At 37.7% G+C, this 12755-nt stretch overlaps 1 protein-coding gene across 1 annotated transcript in view; it reads right to left on the bottom strand.

Annotated features, from left to right (window-relative positions):
* The window catches only part of tbc1d10ab (TBC1 domain family, member 10Ab), a 69429-nt gene that overhangs the window by 15051 nt on the left and 41623 nt on the right, over nt 1-12755 (bottom strand). Inside the window, exons 4-6 of the mRNA XM_043715666.2 lie at nt 11405-11511; nt 10094-10208; nt 2989-3054 (exon numbers count right to left, since the gene is read on the bottom strand). Of these exons, the coding sequence (XP_043571601.2) occupies nt 2989-3054; nt 10094-10208; nt 11405-11511 (288 nt within the window). The remainder of the gene's footprint in view (nt 1-2988; nt 3055-10093; nt 10209-11404; nt 11512-12755) is intronic.

Raw genomic sequence — 12755 nt, 5'->3', positions numbered from 1 at the left:
ACGCAGTGGACCCAACGCCAATCCTTGTGGCACATCGCTGGTCACAGGCCTCCAGTCTGAAAAGCAACCCTCCACCACCACCCTCTGTCACTCAAGTGGCTAGTTCTGCCTTCCATGTGATCTAACCTTGCTAATCAGTCTACCATGAGGAACCCTTATCAAATGCCTTACTGAAGTCCACATAGATCACATCCACTACTCTGCCCTCAATCCTTTGTTACTTCTTCAAAACACTCAATCAAGTGAGACATGATTTCCCATGCACAAAGCCATGCTGAGTATCTCTAAGTCTGTCCTTGCCTTTCTAAGTACATGTAAATCCTGTCCCTCAGGATTCCCTCCAGAATGCCCACCACTGATGTCAGGCTCACTGGTCCAGAGTTCGCTGCCTTAGTTCCCAAGACTAGGTCAAGTTTTGCACCTTCCCAAATAGGTACGTCCACATGCTGAAGCAGAACATTTTCTTGGACACTTGACAAATTTCTCTTCATCTTAGCCCTTAACATTGCCACAAGAGTGTGACTGATCTGGTAATTTACTCAATATAACTTTCCTATCCTTGAAAACCTGTCACATCCTTGCTCATCAAGATTCACCAACTGCCTTAAAAGTATTTCTGTCTCCCTCCCTTTTTGAATAATGAAGTCCCAGTCACTTTTTTAAAAATCTAAAGTAACTGACACTGAATCCAAAAAAGTTTGGAAAACTGAAACCAATGCACAAACACACTCACTATTCATTTACTTTAAGACCCTAAGATGATCTCCATCTTGGGGAATTGTCTGTCTGCAGCACTAACCAGTACCACTTCTCTGGTACTATTTTCCATTTTCTAATTTCCAAACTCACTTTCTTCAGGACCAACACTCACTTTGACAACTCCTCTTTTCAAGTATTTATAGAAACTCTTACTAGATTTTTTCCATTTTTCTGGCTAACTTTCTCATGTCTCCTTAAATTCTGTGTTTTGGAGTCACTCTTTGTTGCTTTTTATATTTGATTCAGTCTTCTCACCTGGCACCCTCTTTGTGTAATGATATGCTTTTTCTTTATAACCCTTCATCGTTTTTAATTTAATCAGTTTGGGTTTTCCTCTGAACTTTTCTTTCTTGTTAGAATGTAAAAACTAATGTTCTGAAATAAAAGGTAAAGTAGCCATTGTTCCAGATGACCATCAGGTTGTCCTCTCATTAAAGAAACATGGCTGGTGGTGGTTAACCCAAGGGTCACCATATTTCAGGTGAGGGGACAGGTTGAGAGGAAAGTCCTCAGACTGTGCAGAATCAAATCCATACTGTTGCCATCATTTTGTATCAGAAACTAGCTCTCAATTGAGTTGACCTCCCATTCTGAACTACCCCCTAAATGTCTGCCACTGTAGATCTACTGAGCTATCCCATAACCTAACTTGACAGCTCGATTTAGCTAGATCTGCTTTCATACCTTCATAATGTCCTTATCATTGTCAAAACCAAAAGAAGCCATGTTTGAAGGATTTAGTTTGTTAAAAAATGCCTTAATGATTCTTCAATAAACTAAATTTGAAATTGGTGAGGTGTACAAAAATTGTGCTATTTCGTAAAAAAAAACACAAGACCCTATGCAATACCTATACCTAAACCACACCGCTCCATTTTACAAATGACGCAAAATAAGAAAACTCAGTCAACAAGTGCATTTTTAAATATTTGTAAAGTCAAACAGGAGATGGCTGGCAGCAACCAGATCTTGCACTTACGACTTGAGCATATAACCGCGCCACACCTAAATGCCTTACAATTCCAAACATGTTCCATCCATGAGGTTTAAGATTTTTCTGATTTGAAACGGTGTCTTCAATTTAAGATAAACTGGAGTGGGGCGTGGCCTGCTCTGATCTACACATCACAACAAACCTGGATAGTTTGATTGCTAGACATTTTGAGGGGGCGGGGTGGAACGGTCAGATTGTTTTACTGGAAAGGTGGTGCAAGCTACTTACCCTTGCAAATTATGCCAACAATGTATATGCCAGCTTATGGAAAATCAATCTCCATCATAGAAAACAGCTGAGACTTTAGAGTTATGCTTTAAAGCTGCCCATTAAGTTCCAAGATAAAGGTTTTGTGATCTCATAGATAACTACTCAGCATTTCTACTGGTATACAAGACCCATGAGATTCATACTGCAATGGGGATGGGCTTTTCCAGCAAAGGAGCCAAGATACCCCTAAAAAGTTTCAATCACATGCAATATGCCAGGATCCCAGGCAGGGAGATCAACTATATGCAGCAAGACAACAGTTCAACATGCAGGGGTTGGCAGCTTGCACTTTAATTGAAAACACCCAATTCATCAGGAATTACAACAAGGCTGGAAGATTCACCTTGCTTGTGCTTTGGGAAGACAAAAATCTTAGAATCGTCTTTCTCAGTATTAAAATTTCCCAGGCTGAGACAAAAAAAGGACAGAAGTAAACCTTGTGAATTAAGTCACCTTGGATTCTGATGTAACACAGTAAAATGTATTTGAACTCTTTTTGTCTGTGCTAAAAAAAACATCTATTTTATGGTTTAACAGTGTAAGTTGCTTACAAAAACAAATATTTAGTACTTAGAGTCTTTGACCCTTTATTACATTGGAAGTGCAAAATGTAATATCGTATATCGCCATCTTTAGAGCTAACTGCAAGTTCGAATTTTGTTTTTACAAGGATATTGGTCTCTGTAAAGACTAACACTTAATATTCTAAAAAAACTGCGTTAAAAGGAATATTGTACAATTATATTAACACTCATTCAGCCAAACATAGTGAATAACCTAGAAATAAGTCTAGGTTATTCACTATCATTGCATGTAAAGATGAAACTGCAGCACTGTTGTTTCCACAGTTTGGTTCTACCACACATTCCCATTAAGAACTCAAAATGCTGCAACTACAGTTGACAGTCCTGACTTTAGCCATTTCTAATGCTTAGAATGTCTTCTTGATAGGTTTTAAAACTCACCAATCCAGCACTGTAATATCCTGGAAGATATTTTTCACAAATCTGAACAAGGCACCAAAAAGCTTGCTGTGAAACAAACAAAAAACATTAGAAGTGTTCATGACAAAGAAGATCAGCAGTCTTACAGAAAAAGACACTGAACAATGCTGGTTACTTCTGTCATCTAGCAAATTAAGGTTTTTTTTGTCAGCTTGTGAAATACTCTCCTGGACTGTAATTTACCAGGTCAGACTTTTGGATTCAGGCAAAAAGATGCTTAAAAACTTGCAAATTTGAACCAAGACATAAAATGACAATGTTATAATAAGTTAATAAAAAGGTGATAAGTAAGTTATTCTATGGCTGCTTTTCAGAATTTAGGATTAGGTCATTTACACTAAGTTGGTTTAATCAACCAAAACAAATCATGGCTGATTGATGATCTCTCTCTATATAACCACCACTGCCCTTTATTGAATAATACCACTAATTAATGAACAAAAACATCAGTTTTAAAATTAGCCATTCACCAAGCCTCGTAAGCTATGAGTAGAAGACCATAAAACAAGAAGAGCAGTCATTTAGTCAGAATCTGTTCCACCATTCAATGAGATCATGGGCGATCTGATAACCCTCAAGTTCACTTTCCTGCCTTATCCACATAATCCTGGATTCTCCCACTGATTAAAAATCAGTCTCCATCTTGAATAAATGTAATAACCCAGCCTCTGCAGCTCTGTGATAAATATTTTCACAGACTCGCTACCCTAAAAAAAATTCTTAGCCTCAGATTTGGGAGGGAGAGGTGGAATTTGCTCATTTATGCCCTCTCATTCTGGATGCTATTCACAAGGAGAAACAACCTCTCCACATATACCTAATCAAACATCCCAAGAATCTGATATCTCAATAAAGTCACCTCTTATTCTTCTCAATTCCGATAAGTACAGGTCCAATCCACTCAACCTCTTAAGAATACGCCACCATACCCCAGGTCAACCAAGCAAATGTTCTCCTGACTGCATCCAATGGCAGTATATCTTTCATTAAATAAAGAGATAGTTATTGAAATTATTTCATCTCCCACTTTTGCCCCTAGATTATTTACTAGTTTTAGATTACCATTAATTTCTTCTACTGTGAACTTGATGCAACATATTTAAATCCTTAGCAATTCCATGGTTTCCCCATTATTATTTCCTCACACTCACTCTTTAAAGGGGCCCATGTTTACTTTGTCCTCTTTCTCTTTATATAAGAAAGGAAGCTTTTGCAGTCTATTTTGATATTATTTACTCTCTATTTACTCTCAATTTACCCTCGATTTATTTTGTCCCTTTTGCTTGGTCATCTTGGATTTCAAAACTTTCCCAATCCTCTGGCTTAGCACTAATATTTGCCACATTTTATTTCTTTCAATTTTATACTATCCATAACTTGTTATATTAGCCATAGTCTATTTATTCTCTTTCTAGAATTTATTTACTGTAACTCATGAACTTTCTAAATAAAATGTACTTTAGCATTTTTTTCTGCTAAACTCCTTTCTTTGTTTACTCCAGCCAACTCTGCTCTCATTCCTTTATAATTACTCTCAGTTAAGTTTAGCAATCATTTAAGACCCAAGTGTCTCTCACTCAAACTGAATGCTAAATTCTTCCATGCTTTAGTCACTGCTTTCTAGGGAATCTTTTACTCAGATCATTTGTTAGAGCTGCTTCTTTACACATTAGCATATCCAAAATTTGCCCGATGCCTGGTTGGATCCACAGTACAAAGCTTTTCCAAACACTATGAACTCATCCATATGGCTACCTTGCCAAATTGATTTTCCCCATTCTACACAAATGGTCACCCATGATTAACGTACTGCCTTTTTTCATGCACTGATTTATTCTGTCCGACAGTATTGCTGCTGTTAATGGGTCTACACAGTAGTTTTTCTCCATTTGTTTATTTCTTACTTTCACCAAGAATATCAAATTCCTATCCTCTAATGCCAAGATGACAGGAAGAGTGAGATCTTAAATTGTTTTGCTTAAAATTGTACTCACTTGCTTGATTTAACTTAAAAATAGTCCCTTTATTGCACTGACAACATGGATGACATGTGATCACATGATGTCAATCAACCAAACTGTCTGTAAAAATTCTGGCCATGCATTATCAGAAGATGAAAGATTACAACGCCCTCCTGGAATGTAACACTTTTCTTTGTATGAACATTGCAGCCAGGCCGATACAAAAGGATAGAAGAAAGGATGTTTCCCTCTGCCGTTCTAAACCCAAAATCCAATGAACTCATTATTTGTTTGACTTGGTGCTAATAAAAGAGGTTATGATGCAAAAGTGAAAAGTTGAGTTGTTACTGGAAATACTCATTGTACAATTGGATAGGTAACAAAACAAAATTTGGACTATCCCACTTAGCCAGGCAACAGAGAGCCATTGGAAGAAAATAGCGTAGTCAACCATTCGGTTTCTGGAGAGAGATCAAGAAGAATGCAGGGAATTATATGTCATACTCAGAGACTCTCACGATGCCATTCATGACCCAATCACACTCATTTTAGTTCAGTGGCATGGGCAGAAACTGGGCAACAGAAATTCACACAAATAACAATAATGTGAATGCTATTGATGATAAAAACTATAGCAGCCACAAATGAGAATTGGGTTGACATGCTACACAACTGTCCAAATAGATAGAAAAACAGGTGTAGATAAAGCTCTAAATTTGCACATGTTTCATGGTTTAGAATGCAAAGGAATGAATAATTCTGACAGAAGTCTGTTAAACTAGAAGTCATTTCTATTTTGTATGTAATTCTTTGAAGAACAATCAAAAATACAATGTACAAGATGCAAATAAAGATGTTGGAAACTTGTTAAATGTGGACACTTTGAAATTGTCTCCGAGTTTATTAAAATCGTAAATTTCTTTTAATAAATTACTTGATCAGGAATTATTGTTCCCTTGGGTCGTCATATTTGACAAATCATGGTAAAGGGACCTGAAGATAAATGATGAAGTTACTTTCTGATTTACATTACAGCTATGTCACAGTGTCTTTGTTAGAGCGATTATAAGCATTGCAAAACCAACAAACTGACTCATGGCCTTAAAGGTTAATTGTTTTTCTTAATTCATATGGAGTAGCTTGAAATTTAGTAATAATGTTGAACATCTTAATAAGACAACCTCTGCTTTTTCAACCCTGTTGAAGAAAACCTTACTTTGAAGTTTTTATTCATATCTGTGAATCCTTGCAACTCTTGCAATATCCGATTAAATCTACATTGCATTTTTTTCTATTGTTTTTAAGTACCTTTTGAAACAGCAGCCAATATATAGGACATCATATGAAGCATAACAGAGATGTTATAGAAGATATGTATTTCCTTTTTGCTTTTGTATTCTATGCTCCATATTTGTGCTGCCATTGATGGCATCTGTAAATGGAGAGCAAGCTTTCAATGTTCATATGCTCCAATTACTCTCTTATATCTTTTATTATTGCTCATTTTCCTCACATCAGGTATGACTCATGTTGCAGCCGCATCTGGAGTATTGTGTGCAGTTTTGGTCGCCATACTATAGGAAGGATGTGGAGGCACTGGAACGGGTGCAGAGGAGGTTTACCAGGATGTTGCCTGGTATGGTAGGAAGATTGTATGAGGAAAGGCTGAGGCACTTGGGGCTGTTTTCATTGGAGAAAAGAAGGTTTAGGAGTGACTTGATAGAGGTGTACAAGATGATTAGGGGTTTAGATAGGGTTGACCATGAGAACCTTTTTCCACGTATGGAGTCAGCTATTACGAGGGGGCATAGCTTTAAATTAAGGGGTGGTAGGTATAGGACAGATGTTAGGGGTAGATTCTTTACTCAGCGAGTCGCGAGTTCATGGAATGCCCTGCCAGTAGCAGTGGTGGACTCTCCCTCTTTATGGGCATTTAAACGGGCATTGGATAGGCATATGGAGGATAGTGGGCTAGTGTAGGTTAGGTGGGCTTGGATCGGCACAACATCGAGGGCCAAAGGACCTGTACTGCGCTGTATTTTTCTATGTTCTATAACTCCGCAGTTATCTGTCCAAAACACAATAGGTTTTGGCCAGGATACCAAAACCCACCTCATTAGAGTGTGGCCAAACCCAAAGACCCATCACATGACAAACTAACTTGTTTGAAATCACCTTCAATTCTTCAGTGTTCGACTTGCTCTTCAGGTGTTAATAAAATTGACAAGGTAAGCAATTTCATGCTTAAGCTAAATACTGACCTCCAATTTCAAAGACCCTTTTGTTCCTGAAAAAACTAAATCTGCCACAAAATTAAGGAATTCAAAGCTGACAACTACCACACCACCAACAATTTGACTGCATCCAAGTTCCTACAAATGTGACTTCTAGGAACAGCCAACTGAAAGAACCTCAACTGGCCATTGATAGACTAGACACTAACATACATGAACTAATTCTAATATTTTTGATTTTAATTTGTAACTTAGGGTGGCACGGCAGGTCAGTGGTTAGCAGTTTTGCCTCACAGTGCCAGGGACCAGCGTTTGATTCTACCTTTGAGCAACTGTGTGGAGCTCGCACATTCTCCCTGTCTCTCTGTGGGTTTCCTCCAGGTGGTCCCTGTTTCCACCCACAATCCAAAGATGTGTAGGCTCAGTGGATTAGCCACAGTAAATGCAGGGTTACAGGGATAAGGTAAGGGAATGGGTCTGGGTGGGATACTCTTTGGAGGTATGGTTGGATTTGATGGGCCGAATGGCCTGCTTTCACATTAAGGATTCTATTATTCTGTCCTTTGCTTTCCTGGATGCATGTGCCTGAATGCAGTTTGCAAATCACTCACCAGGGTTTTGAATGCAGTAAAAAAACATTTACTTGGTTTTAACCCTAATGAATATATCATAGGTAATTTAAGTTAGACCTCACAACAGGGTTTGCGGAAACACATCACATTTTTTTCTAAAAGTAAATGAAATTTTAAAAAGATATCTGTGTTATACAAAAAGGACAGTAAATATTATTCAATTTATCTCTCTCTCGTTTGTGATGTGTGTTTCCAGAAAGGCCTGTCTGCTAGACAATTCAGACTATCCATGAGCAGAAATAATTCTCATCCATTTACCCCACCAGTTCCATTATATATCACAAAAACATATTCTTCATACAAACCTTATTTATGCAATCCTTCCTCACATATTAATCTATTCAGAAATGTTAACAATGTATGTCACACACATTGTCTAGCTAATATAACATTCTGAAGATGTCTAGAACTAAACACAGTATTCCACATATAGTCTAACCACTGTTTATAAACACAGCTGTCCTAATGTCTTTTAAAATTGAACTTTCTCATATCACCCTACAAAAGAGACACACATTAGCGATAGTTGTCACTGTAATTGACAAAGGGGTTGCTTTTAAAAACAGAGAGGTAATGTTACAGCTGTACAAGGTTCTGGTGAGGCCACACTGGAGTACTGTGTGCAGATTTGGTCTCCTTACTTAAGGATGTAATGGCACGGGAGGGGGTGCAGCGAAGGTTCACTAAGTTGATTCTGGAGTTGAGGGGGGTGGCTTATGAGGAGAGGCTGAGTAGATTTGGATTATATTCATTGGAATTCAGAAGAATGAGGTGGGGGGTCTTATAGAAACAATTATGAAGGGAAAGGATATAATAGAAATAGATAAGATGTTTCCACTGGTGGGTGAGACGAGGACACGAGGGAACGGCCTCAAGATTAGAGGAAGCAGGTTTAGAACTGAACTGAGAAGGAACTTCTTACCCAGAGGGTTGCTAAACTATGTACTTCCTTGCCCAGGGAAGTAGTTGATGAAACTTCAGTAATCGCTTTTAAAGCTAAGGTAGATACTTGTTTGAAAAATAAAGGAATTAAGGGATATAGTGAAAATGCGGTTAAGTGGAGCTGAGTCCACAAAAGACGGCCACGATCGTATTGAGTGGTGAAACAAGTTCAAAGGACCAAATGGTCTATTCCTGTTCCTTGTTCTTCTGCCCTTAAGATGCATGCCAAGCAATAATGCATATGGACAAAGAGGGGCATCGCAAGTAGAGTAGAAAGCTCAACTGCAGGAGAAAAAGAGGACTGCAGATGCTGGAGATCAGAGCTGAAAAATGTGTTGCTGGAAAAGCGCAGCCGGTCAGGCAGCATCCAAGGAGCAGGAAAATTGACGTCTTCATTCCTGAAGAAGGGCTTATGCACTTTTCCAGCAACACATTTTTCAGCTCAACTGCAGGTCCAAGTTACTTTTTTGCATGAAGCCAAGCCACCAGGGTAGACAAAAAACATTTATGAAAAATAAAGAAAATTTTATACAAAGTTTCAACCATGTTATGAAAATACTACTTTTGAAGATTTAACAGAACCATGAGAATTTTGACCCTAAAGTAGTCAAATCAAGATAGGTAAAAATGGCTCACGAAGTAATAGTCCAAAAATATCTTAACATTAATTGCTCCAGTATGACTGTTGTTGGATAAATCTTACAGGTGAATTAAGTTTAATTTGCTTTGATATAAAATAGTGGTTTTTAACTAGTTAATTTAACTCATTTATTAACTCATACATGAAATTAATAAACTGCAATTTACGAAATGGAGTGTTACATGTGAGCAAGCCTAATGAAATGTAACCTAAATTTACAATAGACAGTACGTAATACCAGCACTAAATACAGCTTCATATCCAAAGAAGTTAGTGGCGGTTTAACAGGAAGCTGCCATCTGTCTAATTTTATAGAAGAATGAACTGCTAACTTGAGGAAATAAAGGGAACCCAGGATCTTTTTCTTTTAAAAAAAACCTTCATCCTCAATTTTTAAAAATTTACTTCTCTTCCCAAAGGCATACTATGACACCAGTCAACTAGATCACACATTTAGAATTTGATGCTTCTGTGCAAACAACTCAACTTCTGATTTTCCCTTCCTCCCTTGTGAGGAAGTGGTTTACAACATATTTCACATGTTATTACAGACCTTCCCTATTTGCATGCATTTTTAAATACTTAGAACATAATTTTCTCTGAACAGATTTTCCAAATTGGTTTTTAACAATGGGAGAAAATATGCAACTTAGTTACCTCAGCAGGCATGTGCATCAAAAGGACAGCAGCGATGGGAGCCTGTGCCTGACAGTACCCCTCCTCTGGCCTGTAAATTGTGTATGCTTTTAAAACTCTATAGAGGTCTTGTTGCCTAAGATAAACCAAAAAAACCTAATTTTGAGACGACAAAAACAAACTAGGCAAAAACATTACTTTGACATTCAGATCTAGTTTTGGTTACGAGTATGGCATTCTCCTCTTCTTCAGTATAAAGTTCCATAGATTCAATGTTCATGTTTTCAGGAGAAAAAAGTCAACATTAAAAAGTGAGTGCCTCTCAACTTTTCAAGCTGCATTTAACTTGGCAGATATCGATTTATGATGGAAATGTGTTGCTGGAGAAGCGCAGCAGGTCAGGCAGCATCTAGGGAACAGGAGAATCGACGTTTCGGGCCCGAAACGTCGATTCTCCTGTTCCCTAGATGCTGCCTGACCTGCTGCGCTTCTCCAGCAACACATTTCCGTCTCTGATCTCCAGCATCTGCAGACCTCATTTTCTCTTCAAAGATATCGATTTATAAACATTACCTGAATTCATAAAAATTCCCAAATTACAGTTTCCACTAAAATTAAGCATTACAATCATAATCTACAATTTTAAATAAAGTTGAATAAAATCATTCAGACAAATGAACTTTAAACTAAAAAAAACAGAAATTCTACCTGATTTTAATGAGCAAGAAATACCAATAAATGCCTCAAATTTTGGTGAAACAACTAGTTTGAGGAGTTACTGAACTTTGAAATATGTATGCAAGGTGTATTAATGGGATATCAAGATGCTGAAAGACAGTATACAAATAGAAGAATTTTTCCTCTTTCTTGGTCCTGCAGTGAAGTATGCTGGGATTTTCCAGTCAAATTTCAGAATGTGGTTTGAATCCACAGCCCGTTAATTGAAGAAAAAATAAGTTGATTCAGAAGCATTAAAAGAAACACAATGTCAAGGATAATTACAAAAGCATTCAGAAATGTAATTAAATAGGTGCAAGCACAATAATCCTTAAGGAATAAGGCACAAAAACACCAGAAATAGTCCCTTCTTCTTTATTGGAATCCCTTTTCAAGAATTAACCTTTCTACTTGTTGCAGCTTGATAAAGAGTTGCCTCCCTTCACTCCAGCGAATTGTTTTACATGAACTATCATTCCTGATGATTGGATTTAGAGTATCATATAGGAAACAGTTAACTAAGTTGTTCTAAAACTTTCTGCCCTAAGGCCAGAACCAAAAGAGCACAGATCTTTGAAGGTGGACAAAGATTAAATACATGAAGTATGAGTTTACCCATGGCCTCCTCTTGCAATAAACATCTCATGAAAAGGAAACTGACGATGCAGATCTCTTTCTATTACATCAAGCCACGTTGGATCTCCAGGTGACCGATCCATTTCCTATGGAAAGCAACCATTATAGCCAAATTTTAATATTTGTTTTGATACAGAAAAGCGTTGTCAGGTTCTCTCAATTGCAATCACTATTTAATATCATATTTTACAGACAAATTATTTAGAATTGCAGAAACTGCTTTTAAACAGACTACTTAAAAGAGCAATGCAAGATCTAGGCTATTTTACTGTTCTTTTGCTCCAAATGGGATAAGACAATACAAGAGGTGATGCAGTGCCTTTAACATAAAGGACGATCCCACAGCAAATCCCAGGAGCATTATAAAACAAAGTATGATGACCAAATGCTTTGTCAAAGCAGCTGATTTTAAGGAGTGCATTAAAGGAAGAAAGAGAGCTAATGAGGTGTAAGAAGAGAATGCTACAGTTTTGGGCAATGGAAGGCACAACCACCAATGATCAAGGAATTAAAATCAGGAATGCTCAATAGGCTAGAATTAGAAAAGTACGAATATTTCAGAGGGTTGAGAGACTAAAGAAGATTACAAAGACCTTGGAAGGATTTGAAAACAATAATTCTAAAGACAAATTGTCAAATTAGTGGAATGAAATAAGGGTATGGATTAAGGTTTCAACGGATTAGCCAAGGCAACGAGGGTACATAGGCATGTTAAGCAAGTAATAATAAGGAACAAAAGTAGAAACTGCTGGAAAAGCTCAGCAGATCTGGCAGCATCTGTTGAGAGAAATCAGAGTTAATGTTTTGGGTCCAGGGATCCTTCCTCAGGACTGAAGGGTCACTGGACCTGAAACGTTAACTCTGAGGTTTTACAGCAATTCCTATTTTTGTTTCAGATTTCCAGCATCCAGTTATTCCTGTTTTTAAATAATAGGGAGTATGGTTTGATAATGGGATCAGAAGCTCAGCTCAGCCTAGGGTAAACTTGGCTGCCAAAGGTGAAACAGTCAGGTTTACCCTGACTTTACAACTACCCTGTTGTGCCTTTTGATACGTGCCTGTTACACAAACGGGTACCAGCCAATGAGTCTCCAATGACTCATCACACCTTGAAGGGCCTGTGCCCGAAACGTCGAATCTCCTGTTCCCTGGATGCTGCCTGACCTGCTGTGCTGTTCCAGCAATAAAGTTTCAACTCATCACACCTTCTATAATTCTTGTTATTCTGTGGCCTACCATGTGACAATGTTGTTCAAGTGGGATACAAAGTTTATCACCCTAAACACATATCCTACAGACTTGAGGTCACTGCTAATAAGTTTCCATCAGA

Source organism: Chiloscyllium plagiosum, unplaced genomic scaffold (genome assembly GCF_037043375.1).
Source record: "Chiloscyllium plagiosum isolate Xiang-an unplaced genomic scaffold, Cpla_swu_hap1 HiC_scaffold_24, whole genome shotgun sequence".
In the NCBI taxonomy this organism is placed as follows: Eukaryota; Metazoa; Chordata; class Chondrichthyes; order Orectolobiformes; family Hemiscylliidae; genus Chiloscyllium; species Chiloscyllium plagiosum.
The sequence above is the reverse complement of the archived record's forward strand: the minus strand, read 5'-3'. Positions and strand labels throughout refer to the sequence as shown.